The sequence below is a fragment of the Oncorhynchus tshawytscha genome, linkage group LG10 (assembly GCF_018296145.1).
Source record: "Oncorhynchus tshawytscha isolate Ot180627B linkage group LG10, Otsh_v2.0, whole genome shotgun sequence".
NCBI classification, from domain to species: domain Eukaryota; kingdom Metazoa; phylum Chordata; class Actinopteri; order Salmoniformes; family Salmonidae; genus Oncorhynchus; species Oncorhynchus tshawytscha.
Genome location: NC_056438.1, coordinates 51561826 through 51580537, shown reverse-complemented (window position 1 = coordinate 51580537; position 18712 = coordinate 51561826). Strand labels below are relative to the sequence as shown.

Sequence of the window (18712 nt, the reverse complement as noted above, 5' to 3'; positions counted from 1 at the left end):
AAGGAATACGAAAATCTACACCTAAACTTTGTTTCAACAAGTCAAAATATGTCTCTATTTACTCCTCAGATACCCTAAAATGTAATCAAACTATAATATTTCTTACAGAAAGAAGTATGTTCAATAGGAAACCGATTTTAGCACGTGTGTCTTGTCTTCATGGCGCGGGCAAAAAAGACTGTATCCCTGTACAAAAACTGATAATTCTTATTAGTTTTGTAATTTACAAGTCTGAAACTTTGAACATACACTGCAGACACCATGTGGAAGCCATATCAATTGCATCCTGGGAGCTAAAATTGAGTATGTCCTTATACTTGCCATTGTAAGCGCATGGTCCCTCTTAAAAGAAAAATGCTGGTTTGTTTTTCTTTGGATTTTCTCCTACCATATCTATTGTGTTATATTCTCCTACATCTTTTTAACATTTCTACAAACTTCAAAGTGTTTTATTTCCAATGGTACCAATTATATGCATATCCTGGCTTCAGGGCCTGAGCAACAGGCAGTTTACTTTGGGCACGTAATTCAGGCGGAATTTGAGAAAAAAAGCTGCTTAGCCCTAAGAAGATTTATTAAAGACATGGAACTTTTTAAAGATTAAATGTCAGGAATTGTGAAAAACTAAGTTTAAATGTATTTGGCTAAGGTGTATGTAAACTTCCGACTTCAACTGCATATGACCCCCCCCGACCATCCACTCAAGGACAAATCGTCCCACGGCTGAATGTAATTGGGGACCTCTGTCAATGTAAACCCTGTGACTGAGTTAGACAAAGACGTAATGTCACTGTGGTTTCAAAGTGCACCAGATGTTCAGATCTCTGTCTGTTCTGCTTGAGGCTACAGCACAGATACACACATACACACACACATACTGTTAGCAGGCACACACACATTGAATACTCTCACACACTTTAGGCATGTCTATTGCACACACACACACACACACACACACACACACACACACACACACACACACACACACACACACACACACACACACACACACACACACGTACACGCATGCACGCACGCACGCACACACGCACACACACACACACACACACACACACACACACACACACACACACACACACACACACACACACACACACACACACACTGTATGTACTATTTTTCACAAGAATAGATTCTCACGTCTTCTATTTTATTTTATTAGGTGTGGTTCAGCAACAGGAGAGCCAGGTGGAGGAAACAGGCAGGAGCCAATCAGCTAATGGCATTTAATCACCTGATCCCCGGCGGTTTCCCACCTTCGGCCATGTCGAGCTTGCAGCCATATCAGCTGTCAGACACCCCCTACCCTCCCACCTCCATCTCACAAAGTGAGCACACCTTCACCTTCCACTTCTCTCTGTGATCTCATTCTATATCAACAGAGGTCATCTACAGATGTGATGTATTTGACTCAAGATCAATAGCCTAGTCCTAATCCATTCTCTTTCTGTCTCTCTCTCTCTCTCTCTCTCTCTCTCTCTCTCTCAGCAGTGTCAGAGCAGCACAGTACGGTCCACAGGCCTCAGCCTCTCCCCCCCACCTCGGTGCACCAGGGTGGGCTTGGCTCCTCAGTGGGGACCCAGGACGGGAGTTCGGCCTACTGCCTGTCCTCCGGACGCCACGGCTTCTCAGGCTACTCAGACAGCTTTGTGCCCCCCCCTGGCCACTCCAACCCAGTCAACCCCAGCATTAGCAACGGCCTCTCACCGCAGGTCAGTCATTCAATGTCATGACTGTAGCTAGCAGCACAAACATAAGTGTTTTACTATGCAACATGTCGATTCCAAAGTTTAAATTTTATACCATCGGAATGGTAAACCCTGTTTAGGGGGTTTGTTCTTGATAACTTTCGGTAGATGTATTAGCTCGGTGACTGAGTGGATTTGACATCCATTTGTCAGATGCATTCAATAGGGATGACTTGTGATATGCAAATGTTTCATGAAGAGAGAGGAGACAGTAGAAGATGGAGGGAGTGTGAGAGTGGACGATAGTAAGAGGAAGAGTGGCAGATGGAAGATGACACAAATGAAAACGGAAAATACAATTATGGCCGATTACACAGTCATTAGAGGCCATAGCGGGTTCCGTACGCCGTGAGGGGGCCGTCCTAACAGGCGGAAAACGAGCTTTTAACCGCCACAAACGGTGGCCAGGCCCCACGCAATGCACGCTGGGTCCTCGCCCCATGAGAGAGAGCACTTCTTCCTATTTCTGTGACAAGGGGAACCCTGAGGGCGTGTGTGTGTGTGTGTCTGCTTGTCATTTTCATCAGCAAATGACAGCAGGACAACACAACCTGGTGATCCGTGAAACCATTTGGGAAATGGACAATAATTGACTACTTAAACTGAGAACAGCAGTAAAACACATTGGTTCCTTCACAAGCTGGTGCTGACTAGCCACAAGCCACCACTTGAGTAGAGTCGACTTAACACACGCAAACGGTCAGTAGATGCCTTCTTCTCTCCTAAGAGGACAAATCCATTCGATTGCTTTTACTCTGCTTGGAGGCCAAAGGTGCTTCTCTCTCGTAGCTGTTTTTCCACCATCAGCCTCCCTGAGAGGGTCTTTCCCTTTAGAGAATGGCTATCTTAGCTTGCATATGGAAGCATACGTGCACACGTGCACATGCACGATCAAACGCACACGTCTGGAATGTATGCGTCCGTCCTGAATTGCAATTATGAAACGTTCCAGTGTGCTAATTGATTGGAATGAAGGAATCTATCCCTTAGTAATGCGGTGTGTAATTTATGCAAATGACTCACTTTGTTGACTAATTTGTTTTAATTCATGTATTCATCTGCAGTTTTTTTTAATGCATATTGGAATATGCTCATTTGCATTTCAGACTGGATGGAACTTTGAAATAATAAAAGTAATACGAATTAATAAATTTTATGACATTTATAGTGAGTGGATAAAAACCTTTAAAACTTTACAATTAGACATACCAAATAAACGCACACACAAAGCTATATAAACTCTGCAATGTCTACACAGAAAATCCTCAATACTGTGGATTCCCACTGAGCACAGACGTCAGTTCAACGTCTAGTTTTGGATTTACATTTGGTTGGGTTGTCAACTAATGTCAATTCAACGGGAAATCAACCAAATAATTGGTTGGGTAAAAAAACAAACATTACGTTGATTATATTTTTCAAATCAAATCAGTTTTCCATGTTGATTCAACGTCATGACAGAATTTTTGGTTTGAAATGACGTGGAAACCTAGTTGATTCAACCAGTTTTTGCCCAGTGGGTTGTTACAGTATATCGTTCTTTTGGGCTGTCTGATCGTTAAACAGTGCTGAATGACACTTCTTGGTGCGTTTAGAAGTTATTTGAGGTTTTAGTCCATGAAAAAACAATGAATGTGTTTTTTTTTTGTAGCTTTGTGAATGGTTACCCTTTGGTTATATGGTGTAGGAATACATCATCACTCCGAGTTAACCCTATTTTATGAGTAGTTCGGCCTATGCTCTGAGTGGTAGTGCTTCGGTTGGTAGTAAAACATGAAGGTTTAGGGGACCAGTCTAGCCTGCCCCAGTGTACTGTGGGATATCTCCCTGGGGTGTGGGGTCTCAGACGTCTGGCTAGCTGATCCGGGGCATACCAGAGGAATCTGTTCTCACCAGTGCAGCAAGCGGCCAGGCTTTGCACCCCGATGAGGCTTAATCCCCGGAACCACCGAGAAGCAGAGACACCCCCAGGAACCGCCATGGGCTTCAATCACAGAGGAGAAAGGCTGGAGGAATACACACGCTGGCTTAGACACACATACAGTGAGCTCCAAAAGTAATGGGACAATGACACGTGTTGTTGTTTTGCCTCTGTCCTCCAGCACTTTGGATTTGAAAAGATACAATGACTGTGAGGTGAAAAGGTAGACTGTCGGCTTTAATTTGAAGGTATTTTCATCCATATCGGGTGAACACTTCTACATGAATGTGGATGCTACCATGATTAAGGATGGTGAATGGACCATGAATGAATCGTGAATAATGACGGGCGAGAAAGTTACAGATGCACAAATATCATGATGTTTATGCCACTAACTTTCTCACTCACCTTTATTCCCGATTCATTCAGGATTACCCGTTATCATGGTAGCATCCACATTAATGTAGACATGTTTAGAAACATATTCTATTATTATTTACGATAAAAGTGACTCCAAAATGACACAGTACATGATTTACCACTCAACTATATTGGGCAGAAAATAATCTGAAACACAACCAAAACAAACAGCAAATGGATCCAACAAATGTGTAGAGCCACAAGCTTGATGTAGCTCATTGGCGGCTATGAATACGGGAACAAATACTTAACTTTTTACTATAATACACATATAAGTGAATTTATCCTATTGCTTTTGGTCCCCTAAAATGGGGGGGCTACAGTGGGGCAAAAACGTATTTAGTCAGCCACCAATTGTGCAAGTTCTCCCACTTAAAAAGATGAGAGAGGCCTGTAATTTTCATCATAGGTACACTTCAACTATGACAGACAAAATAAGAAAAAAAAATCCAGAAAATCACATTGTAGGATTTTTAATGAATTTATTTGCAAATTATGGTGGAAAATAAGTATTTGGTCAATAACAAAAGTTTATCTCAATACTTTGTTATATACCCTTTGTTGGCAATGACAGAGGTAAAATGTTTTCTGTAAGTCTTCACAAGGTTTTCACACACTGTTGCTGGTATTTTGGCCCATTCCTCCATGCAGATCTCCTCTAGAGCAATGATGTTTTGGGGCTGTTGCTGGGCAACACGGACTTTCAACTCCCTCTAAAGATTTTCTATGGGGTTGAGATCTGGAGACTGGCTAGGGCACTCCAGGACCTTGAAATGCTTCTTACGAAGCCACTCCATCATTGCCCGGGCGGTGTGTTTGGGATCATTGTCATGCTGAAAGACCCAGCCACGTTTCACCTTCAATGCCCTTGCTGATGGAAGGAGGTTTTCACTCAAAATCTCACGATACATGGCCCCATTCATTCTTTCCTTTACACGGATCAGTCGTCCTGGTCCCTTTGCAGAAAAACAGCCCCAAAGCATGATGTTTCCACCCCCATGCTTCACAGTAGGTATGGTGTTCTTTGGATGCAACTCAGCATTCTTTGTCCTCCAAACACGACGAGTTGAGTTTTTACCAAAAAGTTATATTTTGGTTTCATCTGACCATATGACATTCTCCCAATCTTCTTCTGGATCATCCAAATGCTCTCTAGCAAACTTCAGACGGGCCTGGACATGTACTGGCTTAAGCAGGGGGACACGTCTGGCACTGCAGGATTTGAGTCCCTGGCGGCGTAGTGTGTTACTGATGGTAGGCTTTGTTACTTTGGTCCCAGCTCTCTGCAGGTCATTCACTAGGTTCGCCCCGTGTGGTTCTGGGATTTTTGCTCACCGTTCTTGTGATCATTTTGACCCCACGGTGTGAGATCTTGCGTGGAGCCCCAGATCGAGGGAGATTATCAGTGGTCTTGTATGTCTTCCATTTCCTATTAATTGCTCCCACAGTTGATTTCTTCAAACCAAGCTGCTTACCTATTGCAGATTCAGTCTTCCCAGCCTGGTGCAGGTCTACAATTTTGTTTCTGGTGTCCTTTGACAGCTCTTTGGCCTTGGCCATAATGGAGTTTGGAGTGTGACTGTTTGAGGTTGTTTGACAGGTGTCATTTATACTGATAACAAGTTCAAACAGGTGCCATTAATACAGGTAACGAGTGGAGGACAGAGGAGCCTCTTAAAGAAGAAGTTACAGGTCTGTGAGAGCCAGAAATCTTTCTTGTTTGTAGGTGACCAAATACTTATTTTCCACCATAATTTGCAAATAAAGTCATAAAAAATCCTACAATGTGATTTTCTGGATTTTTTTTCTCATTTTATCTGTCATAGTTGAAGTGTACCTATGATGAAAATTACAGGCCTCTCTCATCTTTTTAAATGGGAGAACTTGCACAATTGGTGGCTGACTAAATACTTTTTTGCCCCACTGTATGTACAAAAAGTGCTGCAATTTCTAAATGGTTAACCCGATATGGATGAAGATACCCTCAAATTAGAGTTGACAGTCTGCACTTTAACCTCATAGTCATTGAATAATTTTTAAAGTGCTGGAGTACAGAGCCAAAACAACAAAATATGTTTCACTGTCCAAATACTTATGGAGCTCGTGAACGTGAACGTACGGGCAAACATAGGCTGAGACACATTAGGACTTTCCCTAACAAAAAATATCTTGGCCACCCGATTTGACAAAAAAAAATGTAGGTGTATTTTTCCATATATGTTTGAGTAAAATCAACTATATGCAGGCTACTGAGCTGGTCTGATGCTTTAAGCACTGCAATTAAAAATGAAGACACACAAATTACTAAAGAGGGAGCCAGAGATCAATATAGCCTAACCGGAAAAAAAAACCCTGCTCCCGACCCCCATCCTGAAGCTGACCTTCGCAATACCAAGAGTGTGCAAAACTGTCATCAAGGCAAAGGGCGGCTTCTTTGAAGAATCTCAATTGTAAAATATATTTAGACTTTACTGGCTATGCATGGCCTGTCTGCAAGGAACTTGAAACGTATCAACTACTATCTCTCTCTCTCTCTCTCTCTCTCTCTCTCTCTCTCTCTCTCTCTCTCTCTCAATATGTAATTCTTTCATTCTCTTCTGTCTCCCAATTGTCACTTTCATTCTCTTCTGCCTGTTTATCTCTATGCCTGTTTATCTCTACTTTCTCTCTCTCTCTCTCCCCCTCTCTCGATCTGTCTATTTCTCCACTCTCTTTTCTCTACCTCTGTCTCTCTCCCTCTCGTTGTCTCCTACTTTGAGAAGCTCCACAGTGATGGTGAGTTAAGCCAATCAGAAACAGTATCAGATCCCCAAATGGGCACATTTATAGGCCTATATTTGCGTGCAGGCCAGGTAGCCTAGGCCTACTTCTGTGCGTAATCAGGTGCGTGTCCTTACTCAACATTGACAGGAGTGCTCCAAACAAAAGACATTGAATAAATTGACAACTCGTAAATGGAATGAAATGAACCCAAACTTGTCGCCCAAGTTGTGCGCTCTGCAAACAACGTGTCCACTTCTACAATGACATCGGTAAGACTGTAATAATAATATATTGAATACATTAACAGAAAGGATCCTAACAAACAAACATTGTAGATGAGAAATGATGGTAATTATTGGTAAATGTACTACTGGTGTTACTGGAGTGCCATCCCCGCGGCCTCCCCAATGGATTAGTCCCCTCAGACAGGAGTGAATCAAACAGGTGTCTCGTGTGCCGTAATTGTTTTAATATATCATTTGCCACTGCTTGACTAAAAAAGATCTTGGTCGAAAAACAGCCTATCGACCAAACAGTCGACCAGCCGACTAAATGGGATCGGCCCTAGTGTGCATGCGCAAACAGTCTCAGACACACGGGCATGCATGTAAACACACACATGCACACAGGTTTTTTTTGATCAGATAACCGTATCAATTGGATTGTATACAGTTATCTCTCCTCTAATCCCGTATCTGACCTCAAATCGGAGGAAATATGGGTTAAATGCTCTCGCCATGACGGCAGTACAACGTCCACATGTAAAAAGGATCTATACGTATTGTTATCTACACTTTTCCCTGTGAACATGCCAACATTTGGGTTTTCCATTCAGAAAATATAATTTCCATATATTTCCCCACCCTCAACCCACACATATACTCAAACATACACAGATGCACGGGCATGCACAGGCAAACACACACGCAAGCACGCACGCACGCACACACACACACACACACACACACACACACACACACACACACACACACACACACACACACACACACACACACACACACACACTGTAAGATGAATGGGATGTGTTGACCTCCATGTGTTTCCCATTTGTAGTCAGTCACACATCAGCATGTTCCTGAGACGCGTAAGGTTAGATTCCTCTGACAGAGCTCCTGTAAATTACATACTCTCAGACAGATATTGTGTATGTGTGTGTGTGTGGCTGTCGGGCATATATGTGTGTGTGTGTGTGTGCGTGTGTCGGTGTGCGTGTGGCTGCCAGGTGGGGAAGCAACACGATTATCCTTCAATTATTCACCATTAGTTCAGCATTCTGCCATTTTCTCTGCCTCTTTTTAAAGTGTCTCTTTCGGTTTATTTCTCACAGTATTGTCTCGCTTTCGCTCTCTCTCTCTATATATGTCACTCTTTCATGATCTTGTCTACCTTTGTCACTCTCGTGCCTGTTTATATCTACTTTCTCTCTCTCCCCCCCTCTCTGTCTATCTCTCCCTCTTTCTCCCTCTCTCTCTTGCTGTATGTTTCTAACGATCACTAACTCCACCTATTTTCCCCTCCGTTTTAGCGATATCTCATCACACACAAACTCTCATGCAGCTGTTCATGATGTATCACCAAGGAGACCTCTTAACCCCTAACAGAAAGTGCTTCACGCACGCACACACACACACACACACACACACACACACACACACACACACACACACACACACACACACACACACACACACACACACACACACACACACACACACACTTACTTATTGGAAATGTGTTAAAGAATCATACTCCTTGTTCCCACGTACCCTGTGGCCTTTCCATGTAGGCCCCATAAGGACACAGTGAATTTGGGCATCAAATGAGAAAGCTGGAGAGAGAGAAAGGGAAGGAGGGAGAAGACGGAGTGGGTGGGGGTGGAAGGGAGAGAGGGAGAAAAAGAAGGATTCACGTCTGTTTTTCTCCTTTAGTATACTGTCCAAACACATAAACGGTCATTCATAAGTTTTATCATGTTAAACATGATAAAATGATAAATGATCTGCTTTATCTAGTAGACTCTGATGACGAAATTAATTAACAAATTATTTACCATAGGTTTTGTATTGTGAATGTCTTTTTACTATGTTTATAAAATATAACATGTTTCATGGAAAATGTAAGTTTAGCATAGTAAATAACCTCCATGAACAACCTTTTCGATTCCATTCCATAGGATACAGTAAAAACTCCACAGAGTAATTCTGAAAATGCTATTTAGTGGTGTAGTGGACCAGAACTGTGCGGTCCCGAACCGATGCGGGCTCCCCCGTCCATCTGTCACTTAGGAAATGATGTAACAGGAACCATGTGTCTGGGTGAACACAGTATAATGTGTCTCATATGGTCACAACCAGGAGAGGAGAGGAGAGGAGAGGAGAGAGAGGAGAGGAGGAGAGGAGAGGAGAGGAGAGGAGAGGAGAGGAGAGGAGAGGAGAGGAGAGGAGAGGAGAGGAGAGAGAGGAGAGGAGAGGAGAGGAGAGGAGAGGAGAGGAGAGGAGAGGAGAGGAGTAAAGAAGGAGAAGAGAGGAAAGGAAAGAAGGAGAGGAGAGGTTATTCTAGAAACTATGTATAATATAACAGAACCAAGTTACATAGTCATGGTCAGTAAGAATCAACAGGGTTACAGTTGTCTGTCAATGAAGAGTAGGCATACATGTCAAGTTGAAGACTCATAAAGACGTTGCGTGATTTTTGTATAGATTATTTTATTTTTTATGGGTACTCGGATGTACCGTTTGTTACAGGACCCTAAGGTATTTTCTAACAGCCTTCAAAGAATGTCAGAAATTCAATGTGTCCTCACAAATATATTCCTGGAAAATCCATCTAATGTTTCCCGAGACTGAGTTGAAAGACGTTTTCTCTGATGCGAACTGACATCTTTTTTTTAGGCCCGGTGAGGATTAGTAACACAACTTTACTGCTGTAATAGATTCACCAGTCAATCCCTGTTGTTCTTCCTCCATCTTGAGCTCTCCTCTCGTCCTCTTTGACACAGTCAGCATTCCTAATATGTACTGTGTGACTCTGTACATACCCCAACTTGTGATATGATCGCTCAAATTGAACTTTCATGCATATGTCCTTTTGACATCAATGCATGAGCTATACAAAAGTATGTTATGTGTGAAAAATAATGTTGCATGAGCAAAAGCATGTGTTACGTGTGCAAAAGATACAGTACATGCTATTTGTACGTTTGTCTTCATGGATTAAGCCATGTAAGGGCTGTACTTACAGTTGAAGTCGGAAGTTTACATACACTTAGGTTGGAGTCATTGAAACTCGTTTTTCAACCACTCCACAAATTTCTTGTTAACAAACTATAGTTTTGGCAAATCTACTTTGTGCATAACACAAGTCATTTTTCCAACAATTGTTTACAGACAGATTATTTCACTTATAATTCACTGTATCACAATTCCAGTGGGTCGGAAGTTTACATACACTAAGTTGACTGTGCCTTTAAGCAGCTTGGAAAATTCCAGAAAATGATGTCATGGCTTCAGATGCTTCTGATAGGCGAATTGACATCATTTGAGTGAATTGGAGGTGTACCTGTGGATGTATTTCAAGGCCTACCTTCAAACTCAGTGCCACTTTGCTTGACATCATGGGAAAATCAAAAGAAATCAGCCAAGACCTCAGAAAAAAATTGCAGACCTCCACAAGTCTGATTCATCCTTCGGAGCCATTTCCAAATGCCTGAAGGTACCACGTCCATCTGTACAAACAATAGTACGCAAGTATAAACACCATGGGACCACACAGCCGTCATACCGCTCAGGAAGGAGACGTGTTCTGTCTCCTAGAGATGCACGTACTTTGGCGTGAAAAGTGCAAATCAATCCCAGAACAACAGCAAAGGACTTTGTGAAGATGCTGGAGGAAACAGGTACAAAAGTATCTATATCCACAGTAAAACGAGTCCTATGTCGACATAATCTGAAAGGCTGCTCAGCAAGGAAGAAGCCACTGCTCCAAAACCGCCATAAAAAAAAGCCAGACTACGGTTTGCAACTGAACATGGGGATAAAGATGGTACTTTTTGGAGAAATGTCCTCTGGTCTGATGAAACAAAAATAGAACTGTTTGGCCATAATGACCATTGGAGGAAAAAGGGGGAGGCTTGCAAGCCGAAGAACACCATCCCAACCGTGAAGCACGGGGGTGGCAGCATAATGTTGTGGGGGTGCTTTGCTGCAGGAGGGACTGGTGCACTTCACAAAATAGATGTCATCAGGAGGATGGAAAATGATGTGGATACATTGAAGCAACATCTCAAGACATCAGTCAGGAAGTTAAAGCTTGGTCGCAAGTGGTCTTCCAAATGGACAAAGACCCCAAGTACACTTCCAAAATTGTAGCAAAATGGCTTAAGGACAACAAAGTCAAGGTATTGGAGTAGCCATCACAAAGCCCTGACCTCAAACCTATAAAAAATGTGTGGGCAGAACTGAAAAAGCGTGTGCGAGCTAGGAGGCCTACAAACCTGACTCCGTTACACCAGCTCTGTCAGGAGGAATGGGCCAAAATTCACCCAACTTATTGTGGGAAGCTTGTGCAAGGCTACCCGAAACGTTTGACCCAAGTTAAGCAATTTAAAGACAATGCTACCAAATACTAATTGAGTGTTTGTAAACTTCTGACCCACTGGGAATGTGACGAAAGAAATAAAAGCTGAAATAAATCATTCTCTCTACAATTATTCTGACATTTCACATTCTTAAAATAAAGTGGTGATACTAACTGACCTAAGACAGGGAATTTTTACTAAAATTAAATGTCAGCAATTGTGAAGAACTGAGTTTAAATGTATTTGGCTAAGGTGTATGTAAACTTCCAACTTCAACTGTATCTATTCATTTGTTTGTGAACAAATGAAACTTGCGTAACCTGTATGAGAAAAAGTATTCTGTTAAATGTTATCCTTCTCTATTCTTCATGTCTATCACATTCTACGATACTCTACTCTATTCCACTGTATCCCACCACAATCCATTCCATTCTAACCTCTCTCCTCTGTCTCTCCAGGTGATGGGGCTGTTGAACCCGGGAGGAGTGCCCCACCAGCCTAGCCACCAGAGTGACTTTGCCCTCTCTCCCCTGACTGGTGGGATGGAGCCCGGGGGTGGTATGGCGGCCAGCTGCCACGGCTCCCAGCGGGGCCTGGAGGGTCTGCCAGGCCTGACCAGCATGCCCACCCTGCCCAACTCCCAGTCCTACTGCCCGCCCACCTACAGTTCCCCAGCCTACGCTATGGACCACCACCCCTCATACCAGTACGGACAGTATGGACAGAGCAAGGTGGGTCATGGGAGTTTTATGTGCAATGATATTCTAGTCATGTGGTTGTTGGTAACGTTTTTATAAAGGTATTTGTGTATTAGTTATTTTGATCCCTTTTTTATTTGAATGCAATTGATTGTAAGTTATTCTGAAAAGAAAATTCTGCTTAAATGCCTGTATAAAAGACACATTAGATTAGCATTAGAGGTATACTAACTCCATTCATTTCTATATACCGGTATATAGTCTCCTATGATTAAAGACCATACTCAAGGTTTAGATTTTCAGAATCATAACCCACGTTAATTGCAAAGGCCAACATGATGAGTGAGCCTCTTGAATCACGCTCTCAAATCAGGCTGTGACATTACATGTATGTCAGAGGCACGGCTAGTAGTCCAGAGGGCACTTCGGTTTACATTACTATTACCTTCAAGCACTTACCCACGCCATATATCCACGTGGCCCGATACAGAGGTATGTCAGTGGGGCCTCCCCCATAACCATCAGCCTGTGACCTTCCACGACCCGTGTGATGAGCTGGACCACCAAACCCTCCGCTCACTCACCTAGCCATGTAATGACCCCTGGGTAACAAAGATACCTCCCCAAATCAAATGGGCGGCTTCCCCAAAACATGTTTGACAGGCAGGGGGGGGTAGTAGAGTTAGTGGGGTGGGGGTGAGGTACACTGCCACATGTTGAGTAGTGTATACTGGCCCATCAGTGGCGGCATCTTGATGTCATTAATTTGGCTCGGGACCTGTGTGCAGGCAGCTCGCAGGGGTAGGTAAGAGAGGGGTGGGTGGAAGGTGGGTTTGAGAGGGGGCCTTTTTAACGGGGAGCGAAATGGCCTCTGGCAGGCGGGGATTAGAACCATGTGTTTCTGTGCAGGTCAGATGCAGTCTGAGTTGTTGTTGATCACTGGAGCAGAGCCACAGCCAGGACCAACGCAGCAAGGGCAGGCAGTACAGTACTGTACAGTACAGCCCAGCCACAGGGAAAAGCCCCAGATCTGCCTCACACTCCTTGCCTCTCTTTAACTCCCTCAACCCCTCCCTTCTCTCCACCTCTCACTGCTCTCATCCCTCTCACCCACTATTTACCTCCTTACTCATCAGGCATGATGTTTCCCTGACACAGGAGGTAGAGAGTGACATGAAACCCAATGGAGAACAGTTCCAACCCTTCCCCTCTCTCTCTCCTTTTCTCTCAGGTGCCTTTCATTATCTGAAGCCCCACCATGGCCAGGAGTGGATGAGATCTCTGGTCAACCCGACAGTCAACTCTGGAGCACTCCCCTTTCCTCTCTTCTTCCCCCCTCTGCCTTCTCCCCACCCAGCCCCTGAGGAGAAGAGACAACCCAGAGAGATGGAGGGAAGGGGGTTGTTTTGGGGATTCGTGGATGTGAGGGGGAGGGTTGACTCAATGGGATAATCAGGACCAAAGGGGAAGCCCTCTCTAGTTACCTGGCACTCGCCCCGCTCGCGCTTCACTTCATGCTCCGAAAACCAAGCACGCCTCGCTCTCCATGCTTGACGAGAAAAATAAATGGAGAGAAGGAGAAGAAGAGGATAAAAAAAGGAGTGAATTAAACCCCAACAAAAAACCACATTTACTCATTCAACACTCTGCCTTTGATTTGTAATAAGTGGCAGAGAGTGGGAGAGGACTGGGTAAACAGTTTTCCTTCCATGGATGTGCTTTCAGGGTATATTGTGATGAATGGAGGAAAATAAGGTTTTAGGGCACAATCCCGAGGCATAAGGATGATGTATGGACCTGCAATAGGCACACCGCTCACTCAGCCACAATGCTCTATGTAAAGGCACTCACAATGTCTTTGGGAAATACTGCGTGCTGAGACTTTGTATTATTTGATATGATTTGGGGAAATTAAATGTGATCTATCAGGAGAAGAAAAACTGCCATTAATTTGATTTGTAAAAATGACTCTAAGCATATGTACTGTAGGTCTGGACAGTGAAGGTCTGGACAGTCTTTCACCCAACTAGGATGATAGAGAGAGAAATATACTGTAGTAGATGGAAGCTGCTGCAACCCAAAGAAGTGCAATACATTCAAACCTCAGATGAAATGAATTGACACATCCCTGTATAACAATCTCCTCAATTAACTGACTACATCCTTTTTGTAATCCATATTGTTTTGAGCAAAAACAATGGTAACTGGGTTGCACGGATCACTTTGAAGCGAGAATCATCCTAACACAAGATCTGTGCACGTACAGGTAGCTTGGACTTTTGCATAAACCTTGCATTGATTTCAATGGCAGATTTGAGAAGAAATCGGAGTAGGACCAGGGCCTATATTCAGAAAGTATCTCAGAGTAGGAGTACTGATCTAGGATCAGGTCCCTCCTGTCCATATAATCATATTAGTTATGATCAAAATGGCAAAACATCATTCCTACTCCGATACACTTTGTGAATACAGGCCCAGGCTACCAGTCACAGTCCAATCAAGTGTAAATTGGACCTGGTAAAACATACCACTCTCATTCATTTAGTATTTATTCAGTCCACCTCTTCTCTGTTAGTATCCCTGATCATAGCATTCAGTTGTGTGGAAATCAAACTTTTATTTTTCTGCCTTGTTTCTTTTGTATACATATATCATTTTCATTTATGACTGCATCAAATGATTTGTGTTTTAATATGTCTCGTGTCAAATGCAGCACTATTTACTATTTATAATAAAATATATAAAAATGTGTACAGGCTGAAGTGTTTTCATTTATTTCCAACCAATGTGTGTCTGTCTTTACCATACCGTCTATGGGCTTTACCATTTTGATTATGTACTGAAAAATGTAAGTACAGATATTAGCTAACTACGAGTTATGATAAGATATGAACTAGTTCTGAATTTGGGTAAATATCATTGATGAGATTACTGAGAACAGATTACTTGCCCATTCAGGACCTCTACATTTAGGTACATCTGATTTAGATACTCTGTGGCGTTCTTTAATCCTGGTCCCAGGGACCCAAAGTGGTTCACATTTCTGTTTTTGCCCTCACACTACACACCTGATTCAAATCATCAAAGCTTGATGATGAGTTGATCATTTCAATCAGCCCTTTAGGTCCCCAGGACCAAGGTTAAGAAACACTGAGATACTGTAACTGTATTAAACAAAGGGAACTCAAGCCAACAGAGCAATGACTCAGACAAGACAAGATGGCAATGTCCCAAGTGACCATCCACTGCCTTTCTTTACCAAAATTCAGAATTGAGTTTTTCATTCAGGACTTCCACTCTTTCATTCATATTTCAAGTATCCATATTGGAAACTACAGTTTTTCCTGCAATAAGATATATTTTGTTTTCCAAGAAAAATAAGTGGAACAATCTGCCACCCACTCACCCCATTCCTATACACACACACACACACACACACACACACACACACCACCATTCCTACACACACACACACACACACACACACACACACACACACACACACACACACAAAAGCGAATTGAGCATAGAACATGCTTTTATTGTGGTCTAAGAACAAGCATTCTCCATGACTGATGACGGACAGTCGGTCGGTGCCTCTCATCCACTCATGTTCTCTCTCCCTGCAGCACAGTGGCTCCCTAACACTTTAAAGGCACATTGACTCATTCATAAATATATTCCCTTTCATAAACACCGCTTTCGGACAAATTCCTCCTCCCCGGGGGACCCTTCACACCCATAATGAGTAAAACAGAGCACCCTGTAAACGATCTAAACACAACACCACAGACACACTGGGACATTAGTCACTGCCACTGTCTCTCTAGGATTCAGACTGGGGTTCAGACTGCGTTCACGTCCCAAATGGCACCCTATTCCCTAGATTGTACACTAAAAGGGGCTCTGGTCAAAAGTAGTGCACTATCTAGGACATAGGGCACCATTTGGGGCACACATGGGGTTCAGAGGGCAAAACGTTCCGATCCCAGCGCCCTGGCAGAAAGAAAAACACTCAGCCAGTTGTCTGACACTTCACAAGTTATGGATATCTGTGTTTTTATCACTCTCATTCTTCTCATCTTCTTTCGTCCTTTCTTTCTCTCTCTCTGACGGGGGGATCCAGGGATCAGGTGTATGCAGCTGGCAGTGTCACTCATTTTATATGGTGTGTGTGTGTGTGTGTGTGTGTCCATGTATAAGTTCATACATCTTCCTGTGTGTGTGCATGTTTTCCTACATTGTGTGTTTATTTTCAATAGTGTGTATGGTTGCGTGTTAATGTTTACTTGTGTGTCCAAGCTCGAACGTTAACGTTGAGAGATCAAGGCGAGATACCATTTCACTGTTTTCTTAGTCCTTCTGCAAACTCTTTTTACAAGTGCTTAACTTGTTGAACACAATGGAAGTAGGAGCCAAAGGCCTCCTCTGAAGCAGAGTGTCACTCAAGCAGCCACACACTGGAGACAACTTAACCCCTGACCCCAACACTCTTTGAAATGTGTAGAGTACTTGACCGGAGCTGACAACAACGCCAGTCTCCTGCAGCCTCCCGGCCCTCCAATAGAAAGTGAAGGAAGGGGAGGAGGTGTTTCAGAAGAGAGGGAGGGAGATAGAAAGGGAGGGAGGAGTGAATAATCATTGATTTTAGAGAAAGATAGAGCGGGAAGAGGGAGAAAGAGAAAAACAAGCTTTGATCAATGTTTTGGGTAAAGCAAAGTTATGATTGAAGGCAAAAAGTTAAAAAGGATACATTGATCTGGCATGACTTTTCTGCATGGTGTGTGTATGCTATTTTAGCCTAGTGACATTTATCAGTATGACATTTCAACCATGTTTATATCATAATTGATAGACTGAACTCTCTCTGATATTTTGCCCGGAGGAACTTGCCCTGTAGCTGCCATGGTCTTTTACTGGTAAGGGTGGTAAATGGAATTAATCTCAGCAATGCCTCTTAATCCAGTGTCAGAGAGCTGCCAGGTTAGGAACAACATTCCTTTCCCAATGCAGCTGTGTCATCACTTCACCCTCTATCTCTCCAGTTACCCCTTCTCTTAGTTTCCCTCTGCACGTCTTTCTCCAAAGTCTTCCTCTCTCTAGGACTCTTTCTTCATCGTCTCTCATTCCACCATTGGATACTTTTGATACCATTTTTATTTTATCCTCTCCCTACATCTCTATTTCCCTACATCTCTATTTCCCTCTCATCTCTATTTCCCTTCATCTCTATTTCCCTCTCATCTCTATTTCCCTACATCTCTATTTCCCCCTCATCTCTATTTCCCTCTCATCTCTATTTCCCTACATCTCTATTTCCCTTTCATCTCTATTTCCATACATCTCTATTTCCCTCTCATCTCTATTTCCCTCTCATCTCTATTTCCCTACATCTCTATTTCCCTCTCATCTCTATTTCCCTACATCTCTATTTCCCTCTCATCTCTTTCGCCATGAACCAAACCCTGCTTCTTGCACCACTCTCCCAATGCAGGAAGATCATCCTAGAAGAACTGGAATACAATGGTTGTAACCGTGTCCACCACAATCTCAACACCACCACCACCCCATCATCCTCCCTCCCCATGCCCATCACAACCCCAACCCCGATGGCTGAGGACCCCAGGACGTCCTGCGACAACGCTTACTTCTATATCCGCTTTGTCATTGGTTTCTACTCCTTCCTGGCTATGCCCCTGTTCAAGAGCTTTGTCATTGGTTTCTACTCCTTCCTGGCTATGCCCCTGTTCAAGAGCTTTGTCATTGGTTTCTACTCCTTCCTGGCTATGCCCCTGTTCAAGAGCTTTGTCATTGGTTTCTACTCCTTCCTGGCTATGCCCCTGTTCAAGAGCTTTGTCATTGGTTTCTACTCCTTCCTGGCTATGCCCCTGTTCAAGAGCTTTGTCATTGGTTTCTACTCCTTCCTGGCTATGCCCCTGTTCAAGAGCTTTGTCATTGGTTTCTACTCCTTCCTGGCTATGCCCCTGTTCAAGAGCTTTGTCATTGGTTTCTACTCCTTCCTGGCTATGCCCCTGTTCAAGAGCTTTGTCATTGGTTTCTACTCCTTCCTGGATATGCCCCTGTTCAAGAGCTTTGTCATTGGTTTCTACTCCTTCCTGGATATGCCCCTGTTCAAGAGCTTTGTCAACAGTGCACAAAAGGAGGACCCTTACATAGAGTTCATGGGCGAAGGAGGAGGAGGGAAGGAGAAATTGAACACAGACGATTTGGACTTGAATTTGAACGACAAAGAGTAGATTTAACTTTGAAGAGTAGAGTAAAGGAGAGGAAACTCTGAGCCCTGGGGTTGGGTTGTCTGGCGGGCTGGCTGGCCGTGAGGCAATGCTGCAGAGAGATGTTTTGACAGTCGGAAAATCCAGGAAAACTTCAATATGGACCTTTCGCGGACCTGCTAGTGATTTTGTGAAACCTTCAGCTACAATTTCTTTAATTTTGTTCCCCCTCCTCAACATTTTAAAATGAGACACTGGAAGCAGGAGGGGATCAGGGGTGGGGATGCAGAAGAGGGCTGCCTGTGTGTGAT

The 18712-nt window shown here is 43.4% G+C and overlaps 1 protein-coding gene across 2 annotated transcripts in view; it reads left to right on the top strand.

The window, feature by feature from the left end:
• LOC112260412 (paired box protein Pax-3-like) overlaps window positions 1-14878 on the top strand; it is a 36719-nt gene extending 21841 nt beyond the window's left edge. For both annotated transcript variants that reach the window (XM_042328703.1, XM_042328702.1), the window contains exons 6-9: window positions 1184-1349; window positions 1510-1733; window positions 11929-12201; window positions 13400-14878. In XM_042328703.1, the coding sequence (XP_042184637.1) occupies window positions 1184-1349; window positions 1510-1733; window positions 11929-12201; window positions 13400-13417 (681 nt within the window). In that variant the 3' untranslated portion in view covers window positions 13418-14878. The remainder of the gene's footprint in view (window positions 1-1183; window positions 1350-1509; window positions 1734-11928; window positions 12202-13399) is intronic.
• Window positions 14879-18712: the final 3834 nt, after the last annotated feature.